We start from the raw sequence: 13727 nt of genomic DNA on the forward strand, positions 1-13727 counted from the left end.
GGTTTTAATAGAAATTCTGCAACAAAAATAATCAATGAAGGCATTTTGTAATTTTCGATATATTTATTAACAATTAACCGGGGACATCATCCTACTTGCCTGTATAAATAAGGAATAATACGGCATCTCATAAATGTCAGAAATGTCATAATGTTCGGCGTTGTTGTCATGACCTTCTGCGTCTTCCATAAACAGCTGGTTTCCACAATAAAAACTAAGCTAAGAAAACAAAGCGTTTTCTAGTATTGATATATAATAATACATTTCGAAGAAAATCTGAATTGTTAGTGTATGGATCTATGACATTGTATCACAAGTTTCCATACCACCAACACGTATAAGGCTGGACTGATTTTAGTGTTTCATCTTTAAGAAAACGGAAAGAAAAAAACCTCTTTCATTTTTCTGGTTTCCAGGCAATACCATGGGTCTCTTGCACACATTTTATACATCATCTGCAAAAAGGTTTGGTGGTATATAGATAGAGGGTTATAACAAAATTACCGAACTGATAAATTGTAGGTTTTAGTCAAAATGAAAGTTCGTGTAACAAATGACAATATCTTGGTAAAAAACGAAAAGTTGGAAATCACTGCAATGGATCTGATTTGGTACAGGCATTTCCAGTATCAAAGGTAGATTTTATAGCACGTAACACCCCCTTTCCCGCTTTCATTACGGTCAATTATTTCCGGGATATTTCAATACAAATAGGCAGCATAAAATGACGACAAGCCAAAATCTGTAAAATGATAAAACTGTACAGAAGATATCACCTTGTAGAAGACTCTTAACGAAATCAGTTTTCAATTCTTTGTGTGAAATGAGAAAGAGAACATAAAAACAATTTTAAAAATCACATTATAGGTGCTAAGTAACAGTCTTTGTTAGAATCGTGCAAATTTGGTAATATGTGATACACCCCCAAATAGGCTACACATTTTTATTTTTGCATGCATGAGTCTATATATGATAAAATGTATAATCATCCATACCAATTTGTCTGTTCTAAGGAGATAATTCACACTTAAAAACTCTATAGTTTCTATTGTATTTCAGTATCATTTATAGAGTTATCTCCCTTAATTTTGAATTCTATATTCATTAACCAACTACCCAAAATACGTTAAAATATGCCAAAAACTGACCAATTGATATGAATTCAAACCGGGCATCTATACGAGGCCAATATGAAAAAAGAGAGGCAATATGGATCAAACCAGGACCAATACGGCTTCATAACTTCCGCTCGTTTGACACCGCCATTTTGAGTTGGAATTGCATTTTGATCATCAGGACTAAAGCCTGCAGAAACTCAAAAAATCTCCCATTTTATACAAAAAGGATATTTAAGACTGATTAATGCAAATAAACCTACATATTTTTGGTAAAACATGAAAACAACTGTTCTACAAATCATCTACTTGAGTTGGTTAATAAAACTGTCAATAAATATGTAATTTCATATTGGCCCTGTTATAGGTTTCGGTCAATCATGTTGGCCTCGACAGCAGTATTGGCCCTCATAGATGCCTCGGGACCAATACAATCGCCTCGACCAATATGACAGACCTCAAACCTTGAACAGAGCCAATATGAAATTACATATTTATTAACATACAATGTTACATTTTTCGTAATTTATATCTCCTATGAACAGGAATTCCAACCTCTTACGTTGTAGTAGACTAAATATAGATCAAAAACAGAAGACAAAGACTCATTCAAGTATATTCTACAAGAAGGCAACAAAGTGATATGAATATGGTCAGACATGGACTAAGCAAAAAATCCCTTCAGATAAAGTTTAATTATATTTGATACCGTTAACGTTGAAGCCTTCAAGGTAACTTATCCACGGAAAGGAAGACTGTCATACCTTAATAGACTGTGCACGACTGACATGGATGCATATATTAAATTGTTTTTGTCAAATCCTTTCGTTGCTTTTAATATATAATGTATTATGTTCTGAAGTATAATGTGTATCTACAGTTGCCAGGGAAACGCTCACGAATTGCATGATTTGCATAGATTTACTTCATATTGAGCTGTATAAAAATAACATTTCACATTTTGATGTGTTCAATGTATTTCTAAATCGCTTGTTATTTATCACTCTTATAAAACAACATACTGAACTTTTTTGACAGTTTTTTTAAATCATGTTTTTTTTTTTTGTCTGATGTAAATGCAATTCTATCCATAACGCCTTATATGCATCTCAGTATTTACTACAGGGGAGGTAATCGTGTTGATAAAACCATCACAGTTTTCCAACCTGATGAAAAAAAGGTCTGAATTTTGGAAATTATGTGCGTTAACAAAACTAAACAATAAAAGCAAAAAGTCAGAGATAAAGGACATTTTGTTTTGTTTTTGATTAATTAATTTTTTGTGTCTTATTTTCTTCTTTCCTCCTTTTTTTTTTCTTTTTTTTTGATGATATTGTTTTCCTCAAGGAAGCGTATCGAAGTGGCCATTATTTGATCTCTGAATCACTGGATTTGCTTATAAACAGTAATCAAGGGAAATCAAAATAATGCAATTCATGGACAAAGACCATGGAAAACAAATATGCACAACAAAGAAACTAAAATAACCAAAGTAATACGTACAAACAAACGGACTTCACTAAAACTAGGAGCATGGTCCCGGTGCACTGGTAGGGTAAGCGTCCTCTGCTTATCTAGAAACACCCGACGAATTGAAAGACGAAAGAGAAAAGGAAAACTATGACATGACACATTGAACAAATCGCTTCTCATGGTGCAGATGGGTACACCGTAACGATTCACGAGTTCATGATGACGATCATTAGACTTCTGTAGTGATGACTTCAATCTTGTAGCAACATAACCCTAATTGCAAGAAGTCTAGCGCTGTGAAAAAGTCTGCGTAGTTACGGCAAGCTCTGGTATAACGTATGAGTAAGGGTTGGGGGAGATTACTTAGAAATGTAATCGATTACAGCATGATTACTTGCCTTTTTTGTGTGAAATCGATTACATTTGATTACATTTGATAAAGTAATCATAATTACATTATGATTATATATGTTTACATGACTTGTAAAAGTAAATAACAACACTTGAGTAGAGGATATGTTAGCTGTACATATATACTTGTGCATGCTTTAGTTCATACAAGACAGATTTAGGTGGCCTCTGTGTATCATATTTTATACTTCTTTGACTCTGATTGTTGAAGGAGTCTGGACTTCTGTGATTTCAGAACGACTCATAAGTTTTTTTTTATTGTTATTGAATGTTTTTTTAATCTCAGTGCTTATAATACTTTTTTTTACAAACTGTACTGATCAGATTCAATACTTGTATCTTCCCTTCATTACGCTTCATGTTCATAAGCATTTGAAATGTTGAATTACTAAGTCTACATCGGGCAGGTCTATAGAATTTTTACAGCTATGCTCAAAAGTCTCTCAACTGGGGCTGAAGTGGCAGGTACTGAAAGATAATTCTTTGCTAAATGTGCAAGGGTGGGGAATGTATCTTTTTTCTCTCTCCAATATTTGAGAGGATCACTAAGAGAGTAATCAAGGGAACCAAGGTTATAGCACTAATCAAAAGAATGTAATCCAGGGACAAAGACCAGATATGGAAAACAGACATACACAACAAAGAACATAAAGTAACTAAAATCATACCTACAAAGTAACAAATGCAAATGAGCAACTCGGACTCCACTAAAAACTAGGAGCATGGACCAGATGCACCGGTAGGGCAAGCGTTTTCTGGTTTTCAAGAAACACCACCGAGATGCTCATAAAAAGTCAAGTCCGTCGTAGACGAAAGAGGGAAGGAAAACTGTGACACGTTGAACAAATCAGTTATCATGGCGCAGATGGATACACCGTAACGATCAATGAGTTCATGATCATAACCATAAAACTTCTGTAGGGATGACTTCAGTCTTGTAGCTACATAACCTTGTTCCACAAGCCTATTTGTTAGAATTCCAGCTCGATACGAGAAGTCTGTGTAGTTTCGCCAAGCTCTGGTATAACGTATGATTTGTGATATGTGCTGAAGGGATGTTGCCACATATGAAAGGAAAGTTGACAATTCTGAATGAACAGTCATCACGTTTGTCGTAAAAATTGGTCAATAGTTTTCCTTTACCGTAGGTCAAGATATGAGGCTGACCTCACAGTGTCTGTAGTATCCTTTATCTCAAGTTCTTTGGGGTAGATGCGATGTATTAAATCCCCAAAATTAGGATTGTTTAAAGATAGCGGAAACTGAGATTAAAGGATCCAGCTAAACGATATTCTTTCTTTCGGATCAGATCAGCTATAAAGTCAGCCTCATAAGAGTGAAGGAATAGATCAGCAAGTAGAGGAGCACAATTTGTTCCCATTGGAATGCCGACCGATTGTTGAAGAACGCGTCCATCACAATACATATATATATATAACGTCTCAGAATGTGACGACTCTATTCGCTACACTGCTCCATCGGATCAAATTGATACAGGGAAGATATGTAAACGTATAGAAAGGTCTGAAAAATTCCCAACGATGTTAGAACTGTCAAATTTGCGATGCAAATTTTTGGTCGTTCCCTCCGCGGGACTCGAACTCGTACCGCTGTGACATCTATGGCAACACTGCCTGCACAAAGTCCAGCGCCCTAGGCCACTTTGTTGGACTTTGTGCAGGCGGTGTTGTCCTAGTTGTCACAGCGGTACGAGTTCGAGTCCCGCGGAGGGAACGACCAAAAATTTGCATCGCAAATTTGACAGTTCTAACATCGTTGGGAATTTTTCAGACCTTTCTATACGTTTATATATCTTCCCTGTATCAATTTGATCCGATGGAGCAGTGTAGCAAATAGAGTCGTCACATTCTGAGACGTTGTATATATATATATATATATATATATTCATTGTTTTTTGTTTTGTTATGTTTTTATTTTTGTTTTTGTTTTCATAGAAAGATTGAATTCATGATTATCATGCCATCTTACTTTTAATGTTGAGGTAGAAGAACTCCAGCAAAGGAGTTATAGTAATGTTTCTGGTCTCCATATAGATCTCTTCCCTCATATCCGGGATAGTTTCTCACCCATACTGTATCACCAACTTCTAACATTATTGGAATTGTTCGACTCTGTGAAATGTGATCCCCAGTGTCGCTTCCAAGGACGTATAGGGTGTCAATTTTGTTCCCATTGAGTACTATGGCAAGGGCACACTCATGGGTGGGTATGGCGTAGATACTAAAGAAAAGTAAATATATTCCCCTAACTGGAGCAACCATTTGTCCGCTGTATTTGTTGTAGGCGTTTCCAATATTTAAAAGAACTGTATCGTAGACGACTATCTGATTTGAACCGAGATCTTTGATTAAATATGAAAGTCCGGCACGGAAAGCAACATGCATGGATGGTACTGCTTGAGCTGTTATAAAACGATTAGTCTTAATATAAAACAAACAAAAATACCCATCCTGTATTTTAAATAGTCAGGTGTAAATATGAGGTTTAAACATTTTTTTCTGTAGATGATAAGTAAAACATGGCAATTTATTGAGGATTGCAACGTATTAATTTATATTTCAAGTGCTTTAGTTTTGTGTGTGCTTTCTTGCAGTATTTTTGTCTTCTCGTTATTGTAATGTATTCTGTTGATATCATTGCATACAAGTGTATGTGTCTCGGTTAATCAGTTTGATGCTTTACAATTTCTGTAGAGTTTGATGGATAGAAAATATCTTACTGTTCGTTGCTTCTAAGTATTTTCAAATATTATTGCACGAACCTCTCTTAAATGAGCTGATACCCGGGAAAGACGACAAGTCATATTTGTCAGATGGTTTCCTGTTCGTGTTAGTACTAGTATTCATCACGGTTTGCAGTAAGGTGTTAATTTTGTCGGCTTCACTTTTTGGGAATGAATCCTTGGAATCTTCATTCTTATTATAAATACTCTGGTCTGGTATTTCAATTAATTGCAAAAGGCGCTTATTTTCTTCTTTAAGTACTTTGTTTTCCTCCTGGAGTTTTTGAACTTTTTCCTCAACACTCCCTTTAGAATAAAACAAATGTGAAAGAGTATAAACCAAATGACAACATATGCAGGTAAGAATGTTCTTTTTTTACGAACTCATCACTCTTTCACCCTTTACCAAAACATCTTTTAAACCTCGTTTTTATGCAGGCCTTGAAGCTTTATACAAGTATTGAAAGCTCTTCGAGTAAAAAAAATTTTTTGAAAAAATATTTACCCATGTTCAGCTACTCTTACTGTTTAGTTTTGATAACAAAATATTTCAAATAGTACACCTGACCTCTACGCGGTCTAAGACATAAACGTAAGAAAGTCTGCTTTTAGTCATGCACAGAGTTTTAAACGATCTTATAAATAAAATAAACTAAGCAATGGAAAATACACAAAATAACAAATATGTTCCTTGCGTGGACATTGGTATGAAAGAACACTCAAAGAGATTTAAATACTCTACTGATGTTTATAACTTGGACATTGGTATAAAGACAAATCCACTCGTGTTTATAGAGGCCTAATTACTCTGCATATTTCTGACGTGGACATTGGTATAAAAACAAACCCACTCGTGTTTATAGAGGCCTTATTACTATACATATTTCTGACATGGACATTGCTATAAAAAATCCCCACTCTTGTCTATAGAGGTTGAATTACTCTTTAATTTTTCCTGACGTGGACATTGGTATAAAAACAAACCCAACTGCGTCTATAGAAGTTAGATTTTTCTCTACAGTTTCCTGACATGGACATTGGTATAAAAAACGACTTTTGTCTATTGAGATTTCGTTACTCTTTAAATATTAATTATTGACGTGGACATTGGTATAAAAAAACACAAGGGTCTATAGAAGTTTAACATTTCGATTACACAAGCTATCAGTAGTTTGTGACTTACCCATGCGTTCGTGCACATTTTGAGTAAACAAGCTATTAGTAGTTTTTGATTTAACTAGGCGTTAAAGCCCATTTTGAGTAAGCAGGCTATTAGTAGCCTGTGACTTACGTAGGCGTTTAAGCACATTTCTAACTAATTGAGGTATATCAGTAGTTTTTGCCTCACCCTTGCGTTCAAGCACATCTTAAGTAAGTAAGCTATCATGAGTTTTTGACTAACCCAGACATTCAAGCACATTTTAACATAGTAAGCTATCAGAAGTTTTAAATTACCCATGCTTTTTTCATATTTTAACTAAGCAATCTATCAGATTTTGACTTAACCATGCGTTTAGCAAAGTAAATCAGATATCAGTAGTATTTGACTTACCCAGTCGTTCAAGCACATTTTGTATCACCACATTAAACTCATCAATGAGAGCAGCATCAATCATAGGTATAAATCCTATTGCTAATGCTAGCCATACACTAGCCATTTTGTCTTTTAACATCTGGTCATTTCCACTTGACTGTCATAATAATTTGATAAGAATGAGCTTGAAATATTACCTCATGTCTTATCTTATGTTATATAAAGACATAGCAACAATTTACGTCCTCTCTTTTGGATTGATTCTCTTTTCCACATTGTACTATATCAAAATGTGGTATTAAAAATTGCAAAACACGCAACATTCTTATAACCGACTCTTACTTCTCTAGTTTCCTTACAAACAAAACATTCCATACAAGAAGTCACGATGACTTAAGTTGCAAATCTACAAACTTAATATACGGATTAGAATTCAACTTATGTGGTTTAGTATATACCCATTCTATAAGTAAAAACTATTGTAGGGAAAGAGAGGAGTACTGGATACGCAGACTAGGTACTGCAATACCTTACAGATGCAATAACAACATCAAAAGTATAGGAAACCTTTCAAGCCAATATAAAAATAGCATAAATGTGATTAATTTATTTGACAAAACTCCAAGACGGGAAAGGAGTCATGGCCATCGCCACAATACGTCATCTAAGTCACATGATGGTCTCCTTCCTTTCATACAAAAATCTCTTAGACTTCATCACATTAGAATCAAACTTTATTCTATACCTCTCACTCTACTACACTCCCTTTACAAAACAAGTCTTGACACTTCTGTTTCTGACCATACCTCATCATTATACAGACTTATTGCCATCATTTAAGATATTGCTTTCCACAGACTCTTTAAACCAGTTTGTGTGAAAAGTCAAAATGAAGAAAAACGATCATTTCTTCCACTACCGTTTGTCAACAAAGGTATAGATGCAATTATTTTGGCTAACATCCCCCATCACAAAAAAATTACCAACAAAATTTCCCCATATTTCAAAGACAAATCCATACCAATTATTTCATATTCCTATACTTCACCCGTTGCATCCAAAATTTTCAATTATAAAAGGCAATTGCGGAACCTCGAGATTGAGAACTTCAAGGCTAAACCACATGACGGTTCTTGCAAAACTCTCTATTCAAATATGATGTCCGGTCACGTCGTTACGGGAGATTTGACATCATCGAAAACGAATCTCTGCGTAAAATCCTTTCTAAAGGTCCCAAGTACCGTGAACCTCGCTCCATAAATTGGAATTATAACTTTAAAGTTCTTATGGATGCCATTGAGGACTACGCAAGACAATGGATAAAACGAGAACAAGAAGACATTGACTCTCTCAGAGTGGTTAAAGGCCGTGAGGTCTTTAATTTTGAAACGAATGAAAGTTTTAAGTAGGTCAATGAGTGCCAATGCTACATAAGTTTTTAACGACTCATTGTCTACTATACGTGGCAAATATGTTGTCGTACGTGCAGACAAAGCTCAAAACAACATTATTTTTGTCTGCAAAACGTTTTACATCCAATGGTTATTATCAGATGAAAACGTAGAAAATAATAGCAGTGATAATACCTATACTGCTACCACACTCTCCAAAGAAAAATTGTGGTAAAACCATAAATCTGTGCTATCCTCTTTTAGTCTCTCTACCAAGGACGATGACTGTGATTTACCGTCTAAGTACTGGATTCCTAAACTTCACAAGAATCCATATAAACAACGTTACATAGCTGGATCTGCAAAATGTACCACCCAACCTCTATCAAAACGTTTAACTTCTATACTCACAGCTGTCAAAGAGGGTTTGCAGTCGTACCACAAGACGTGTTACTTCCGTAGAGGTATTAATTCAATGTGGATCCTGAAAAATTTGAAAGATCTTTTGGAGAAAAATTAGTTCAAGACTATAATTAGAATATAATGGCATTAAAAATCTATGATTTATCGACACTGTATACTTCTTTTCCACATACTTAATTAAAATCCCGACTTAAAAACATAATATATCGTTGTTTTTCCAAAAAAAGATGGTACACCTAGATACAAATATATAGTTCTTGTTAGAGATTCCTCATACTTTGTAAGAAATAATTCCAAATCATCTTCAAGATATAGAAGATGCTTGCAAAATACTGGACATATTTGTCCAGTGTGGTGGGCGCGTTTTTCAACAAACACTCGCGTTCCAATGGGAACAAGTTGTACTCCTCTACTTGCTGACATATTCCTTTACTCTTATGAGGCTGACTTTACAGCTGATCTTATCCGAAAGAAATAATACCGTTTAGCTAGATCCTTTAATCTCTGTTTGCACTATATAGATGTCGTGTTATCTTTACACAATCTTAATTTTGGGGATTTGATACATCGCATCTACCCCCAAAGAACTTGAGATAAATGATACTACAGACACTGTGAATCAGCCTCATATCTTGAGCTAAACTTAGAAATCGATGGTAAAGGAAAACTATTGACCAAACTTTACGACAAACGCGATGACTTTCATCTGTGGCAACATCACTGCGTATGGAGTGCTCATATCACAACTAATACGTTATGCCAGAGCTTGCACAGACTTTTTGCGCTAGAATTCTGACAAATAGAAGTCATCACTACAAAAGTTTTATGGTCGTCATCATGAACTCGTTGATCGTTACGGTGTATCTATCTGCGCCTTGAAACTGATTTGTTCAACGTGTCATAGTTTTCCTTTCCTCCTCCGTCTACCCCGGACTTGACTTTTTAAGAGCAACTCGGCGGGTGTTTCTAGAAAGACAGAGAGAGGACGCTTACCTTACGGGTGCATCTGGTCCATGCTCCTAGTTTTTAGTGGAGTCAGAGTTGCTCATTTGCTTTTGTTACTTTGGATGTATGATTTTAGTTACTTTATGTTCTTTGTTGTGTATGTCTGTTTTCCATGTCTGGTCTTTGTCCCTGGATTACATTCTTTTGATTACAACTATAACCTTGGTTCCCTTGATTACCCATCCTAACTGCTATCCCCATTTTGGTTCTTAGAAATTGTTAGCAAAGGGAAATAATTCACACAGAAAGGTGGCTTGTGAATCTCCTCCATTACTTTTTTGGAAAATATACTACATAAATCATACATTGAAGATAATGAATAACACTACAAAATCATTACCTGCATTAAAATTTTTTTATTACAGTATTCATTCGGCATGCACAATATAATTATAGTTATATTCTAACAACATCAATATCTGTTCGCGTATTGTAAACTGTTTTATGACAACTGTTCGTAAGTTAGCAGTGCTATGTTTTTTTGGTTTTTTTGGTATTTTTTTTTTTTTTTTTTTGTTTTTTGTTTTTTGTTTTTTCGTTTGCAATTGAAGAATATTCATACTTTATGTCTATCGTTAGATTTCAGTAGGATATTGATAAAAAAGAAAGCATAGCAGTTGTTTTTAAAATGTTGCTTTGATAATGAACATGGAATATAGTTTTTTCACATTGTCTTAATTTACTTTCTGAATGTTCGTTCCGAACATAACAGTTGACAGTTTTTATGAATTTGACGTATTTTAAAGTCGTTGAAGCTTTATCAAGAAGCCTGACATACAAGTGTAAATGTTAATGTTAAAAAAGTAATATGCAAATAATACATAATGAATTATATATACAGCAGAACAGTAACCGTCCATGCAAAGACGTCAGATACTTGTGCTTACAATAGGTCATATCCTACCTCCTATAAATAAGAGCAGTTCCGTTTGTGTAATATATGTTTCTTCAGATTTATTTTGGACTATACTTGATTATGGATCGGATAAGTGTTCGTTCATTTTTTGTTACCCTGATCATTGTAGTGAATTTTCCTGTCAATATTGACGTCTGTTCAAACGTCTTCAAAGTTCTTCTTTGCGAATTTCTGTAAATACATTTTCAATATTTGAATAATGGACACCTATTAACACTGCTAGATAAGGAGTCAGAAGTTGGTTGTGTTAAAATAAATACCATATTTGCACACGGTATGACAGATTTTTCAGGGCTATGAAATAACAAAGTTATCTCTGTGGAAGGCATTTCTCCCGGGGACAATCTCCCCACAGACCTACACCTGCCTTACCGCTTCTCTATCCTCTACCTGTTCCTAAATGCATTGACGTTCTGTACCTATTTTTTCATCAAACTTTTCAGATGTTAAATTTCAAGAAGATAATCAAAGCACCGAAGATGCTGAAACTCGGAAGTCGCTTGGCGTACAACCTGCAAGATAGGTTCCCGATGTTTATTTTAAAGCAATATGCTATCTAGTGCCGGTCATGACATGGACTAAGGTTTGAGAATGTTTTGGGGTTAAACCCACATTTCCCTTGCAACCTGCAGCAAAACAAAACAAAGATGTACACAAATATCGTGAAAATAAGATTATTGCATTTGTTTACGTTCTTGAGACCTTAAACTTGAAAGAGCTGATGATGTTGATTATGACGCTTCTTGATAAAATGATTTTGATTATGCATATAATACCATTCACGTGGAATAGTTAAAATCCAACACCACCCAAAGAGAGATAACTCCAATTAAATTGTATTGATTTTTAACTATCTTCCTTGAAATTACTACGCGGCCAAGCGCAAAAAATAGTTTGGCGTTTCGATTTACCAGTTCGACAATATTTAACTGAAAATTAACACTTAAAATGTTTGAAATATCATTCAGTTGGGATATCGGTGAAATATTTAAAGTTTAAAAGAGAATCACGCATTAATTTGAAGAAAGCATTTCAGTTATCTGCCAGAAGCCCTTTTGTCATTCTTATACTTACAATACACGTAGCCACTGACGTGACTTCCGAGTAAAAAGTAATCAGGGGAAGCAGTATTCTAGGAGAAATCTAAAGAATATAGACGAGGGACAAAGACTAGACAGGGAAAACGTACACAACAAAGAACATAAAATAACCAGAATAAAACGTACAAAGCAACAACACAAATGAGCAACCCTGACTTAAACTGGGAGCATGGACCAGGTGCATCATTAGGGTAAGCATCCTCTGCTTTTCTGGAAATATCCGCCGAGTTTTTCATGAAAAGATGTGATATATGATTGGCAATTTCTTTAAATAATTCTGAAGATAGATGACTCGTTACCAATATCAGACAAAATATTTTATGTATAAGACAGTAACAGAATACAGTAATGGAAGCTAGTCACCCGCTAGACTTCTATAGTAAAACGAAAAAGTTTACCTTAATCGTCCATTAAATACGACATGAAACAAAAAAGTTTACCTTAATCGTACATCAAATACGACATGAAACAAAAAAGTTTACCTTAATCGTACATCAAATACGACATGAAACAAAAGTTTACCTTAATCGTCAATCAAACAGGACATGAAACGAAAAGTTTACCTTAATAGTCCATCAAATATGACATGAAACAAAAATGTTTACCTTAATCGTCCATCAAATACGACATGAAACAAAAATGTTTACCTTAATCGTCCATCAAATACGACATGAATCGAAAAGTTTACCTTATTCGTCCATCAAATACGACATGAAACAAAAATGTTTACCTTAATCGTCCATCAAATACGACATGAATCGAAAAGTTTACCTTAATCGTCCATCCAATACGACATGAAACAAAAACGTTTACCTTAATCGGCCATCAAATACGACATGAACGAAAAGTTTACCCTTATCTTCCATCAAATACGACATGAAACAAAAATGTTTACCTTAATCGTCCATCAAATACGACATGAAACAAAAGTATTCCGATCTAATAAATATAAGTGATGAGAATATATCTGTGGTACACTTTTCGGACAGTATACATGATAAGATTTAATTTGTACCTTAATACCTTAATCGTCCATCCAATACGACATGAAACAAAAACGTTTACCTTAATCGGCCATCAAATACGACATGAACGAAAAGTTTACCCTTATCTTCCATCAAATACGACATGAAACAAAAATGTTTACCTTAATCGTCCATCAAATACGACATGAATCGAAAAGTTTACCTTAATCGTCCATCCAATACGACATGAAACAAAAACGTTTACCTTAATCGGCCATCAAATACGACATGAACGAAAAGTTTACCCTTATCTTCCATCAAATACGACATGAAACAAAAATGTTTACCTTAATCGTCCATCAAATACGACATGAAACAAAAGTATTCCGATCTAATAAATATAAGTGATGAGAATATATCTGTGGTACACTTTTCGGACAGTATACATGATAAGATTTAATTTGTACCTTAATACCTTAATCGTCCATCCAATACGACATGAAACAAAAACGTTTACCTTAATCGGCCATCAAATACGACATGAACGAAAAGTTTACCCTTATCTTCCATCAAATACGACATGAAACAAAAATGTTTACCTTAATCGTCCATCAAATACGACATGAAACAAAAGTATTCCGATCTAATAAA

At 34.6% G+C, this 13727-nt stretch overlaps 1 protein-coding gene across 2 annotated transcripts; it reads right to left on the reverse strand.

Annotated features, from left to right (window-relative positions):
• Nucleotides 1–59: 59 nt before the first annotated feature.
• Nucleotides 60–13103, reverse strand: LOC148602279 (uncharacterized). Of its 2 annotated transcripts, none has more exons than XM_088553907.1 (6): nucleotides 13007–13103; nucleotides 11000–11182; nucleotides 7295–7433; nucleotides 5782–6048; nucleotides 4989–5421; nucleotides 60–455 (listed from the first exon to the last, which is right to left on the reverse strand). In XM_088553907.1, the coding sequence occupies exons 3-5, from the start codon at nucleotides 7413–7415 to the stop codon at nucleotides 4991–4993; spliced, it is 819 nt and encodes a 272-aa protein (XP_088410033.1). In that variant the 5' UTR covers nucleotides 7416–7433; nucleotides 11000–11182; nucleotides 13007–13103; the 3' UTR covers nucleotides 60–455; nucleotides 4989–4990. The 2 variants fall into 2 exon arrangements, with proteins under 2 accessions (XP_088410033.1, XP_088410034.1); XM_088553908.1 differs by lacking the exon at nucleotides 13007–13103 and adding an exon at nucleotides 12717–12750.
• Nucleotides 13104–13727: the final 624 nt, after the last annotated feature.

This window comes from Perna viridis, chromosome 11 (assembly GCF_037379345.1).
Source record: "Perna viridis isolate PV_CMFRI_1.1 ecotype Kerala chromosome 11, ASM3737934v1, whole genome shotgun sequence".
NCBI lineage: Eukaryota > Metazoa > Mollusca > Bivalvia > Mytilida > Mytilidae > Perna > Perna viridis.

Excerpts from the sequence above, each read along its gene's own strand:
- LOC148602279 (XM_088553907.1), bottom strand. The coding sequence starts at position 7,415 with ATGTTAAAAGACAAAATGGCTAGTGTATGGCTAGCATTAGCAATAGGA. Across the intron at positions 6,049-7,294 it reads AAATGTGCTTGAACGACTGG|GGAGTGTTGAGGAAAAAGTT; the intron begins GTAAGTCAAATA and ends TTTATTCTAAAG. Across the intron at positions 5,422-5,781 it reads TATCAGCTCATTTAAGAGAG|CTCAAGCAGTACCATCCATG; the intron begins GTTCGTGCAATA and ends GTTTTATAACAG.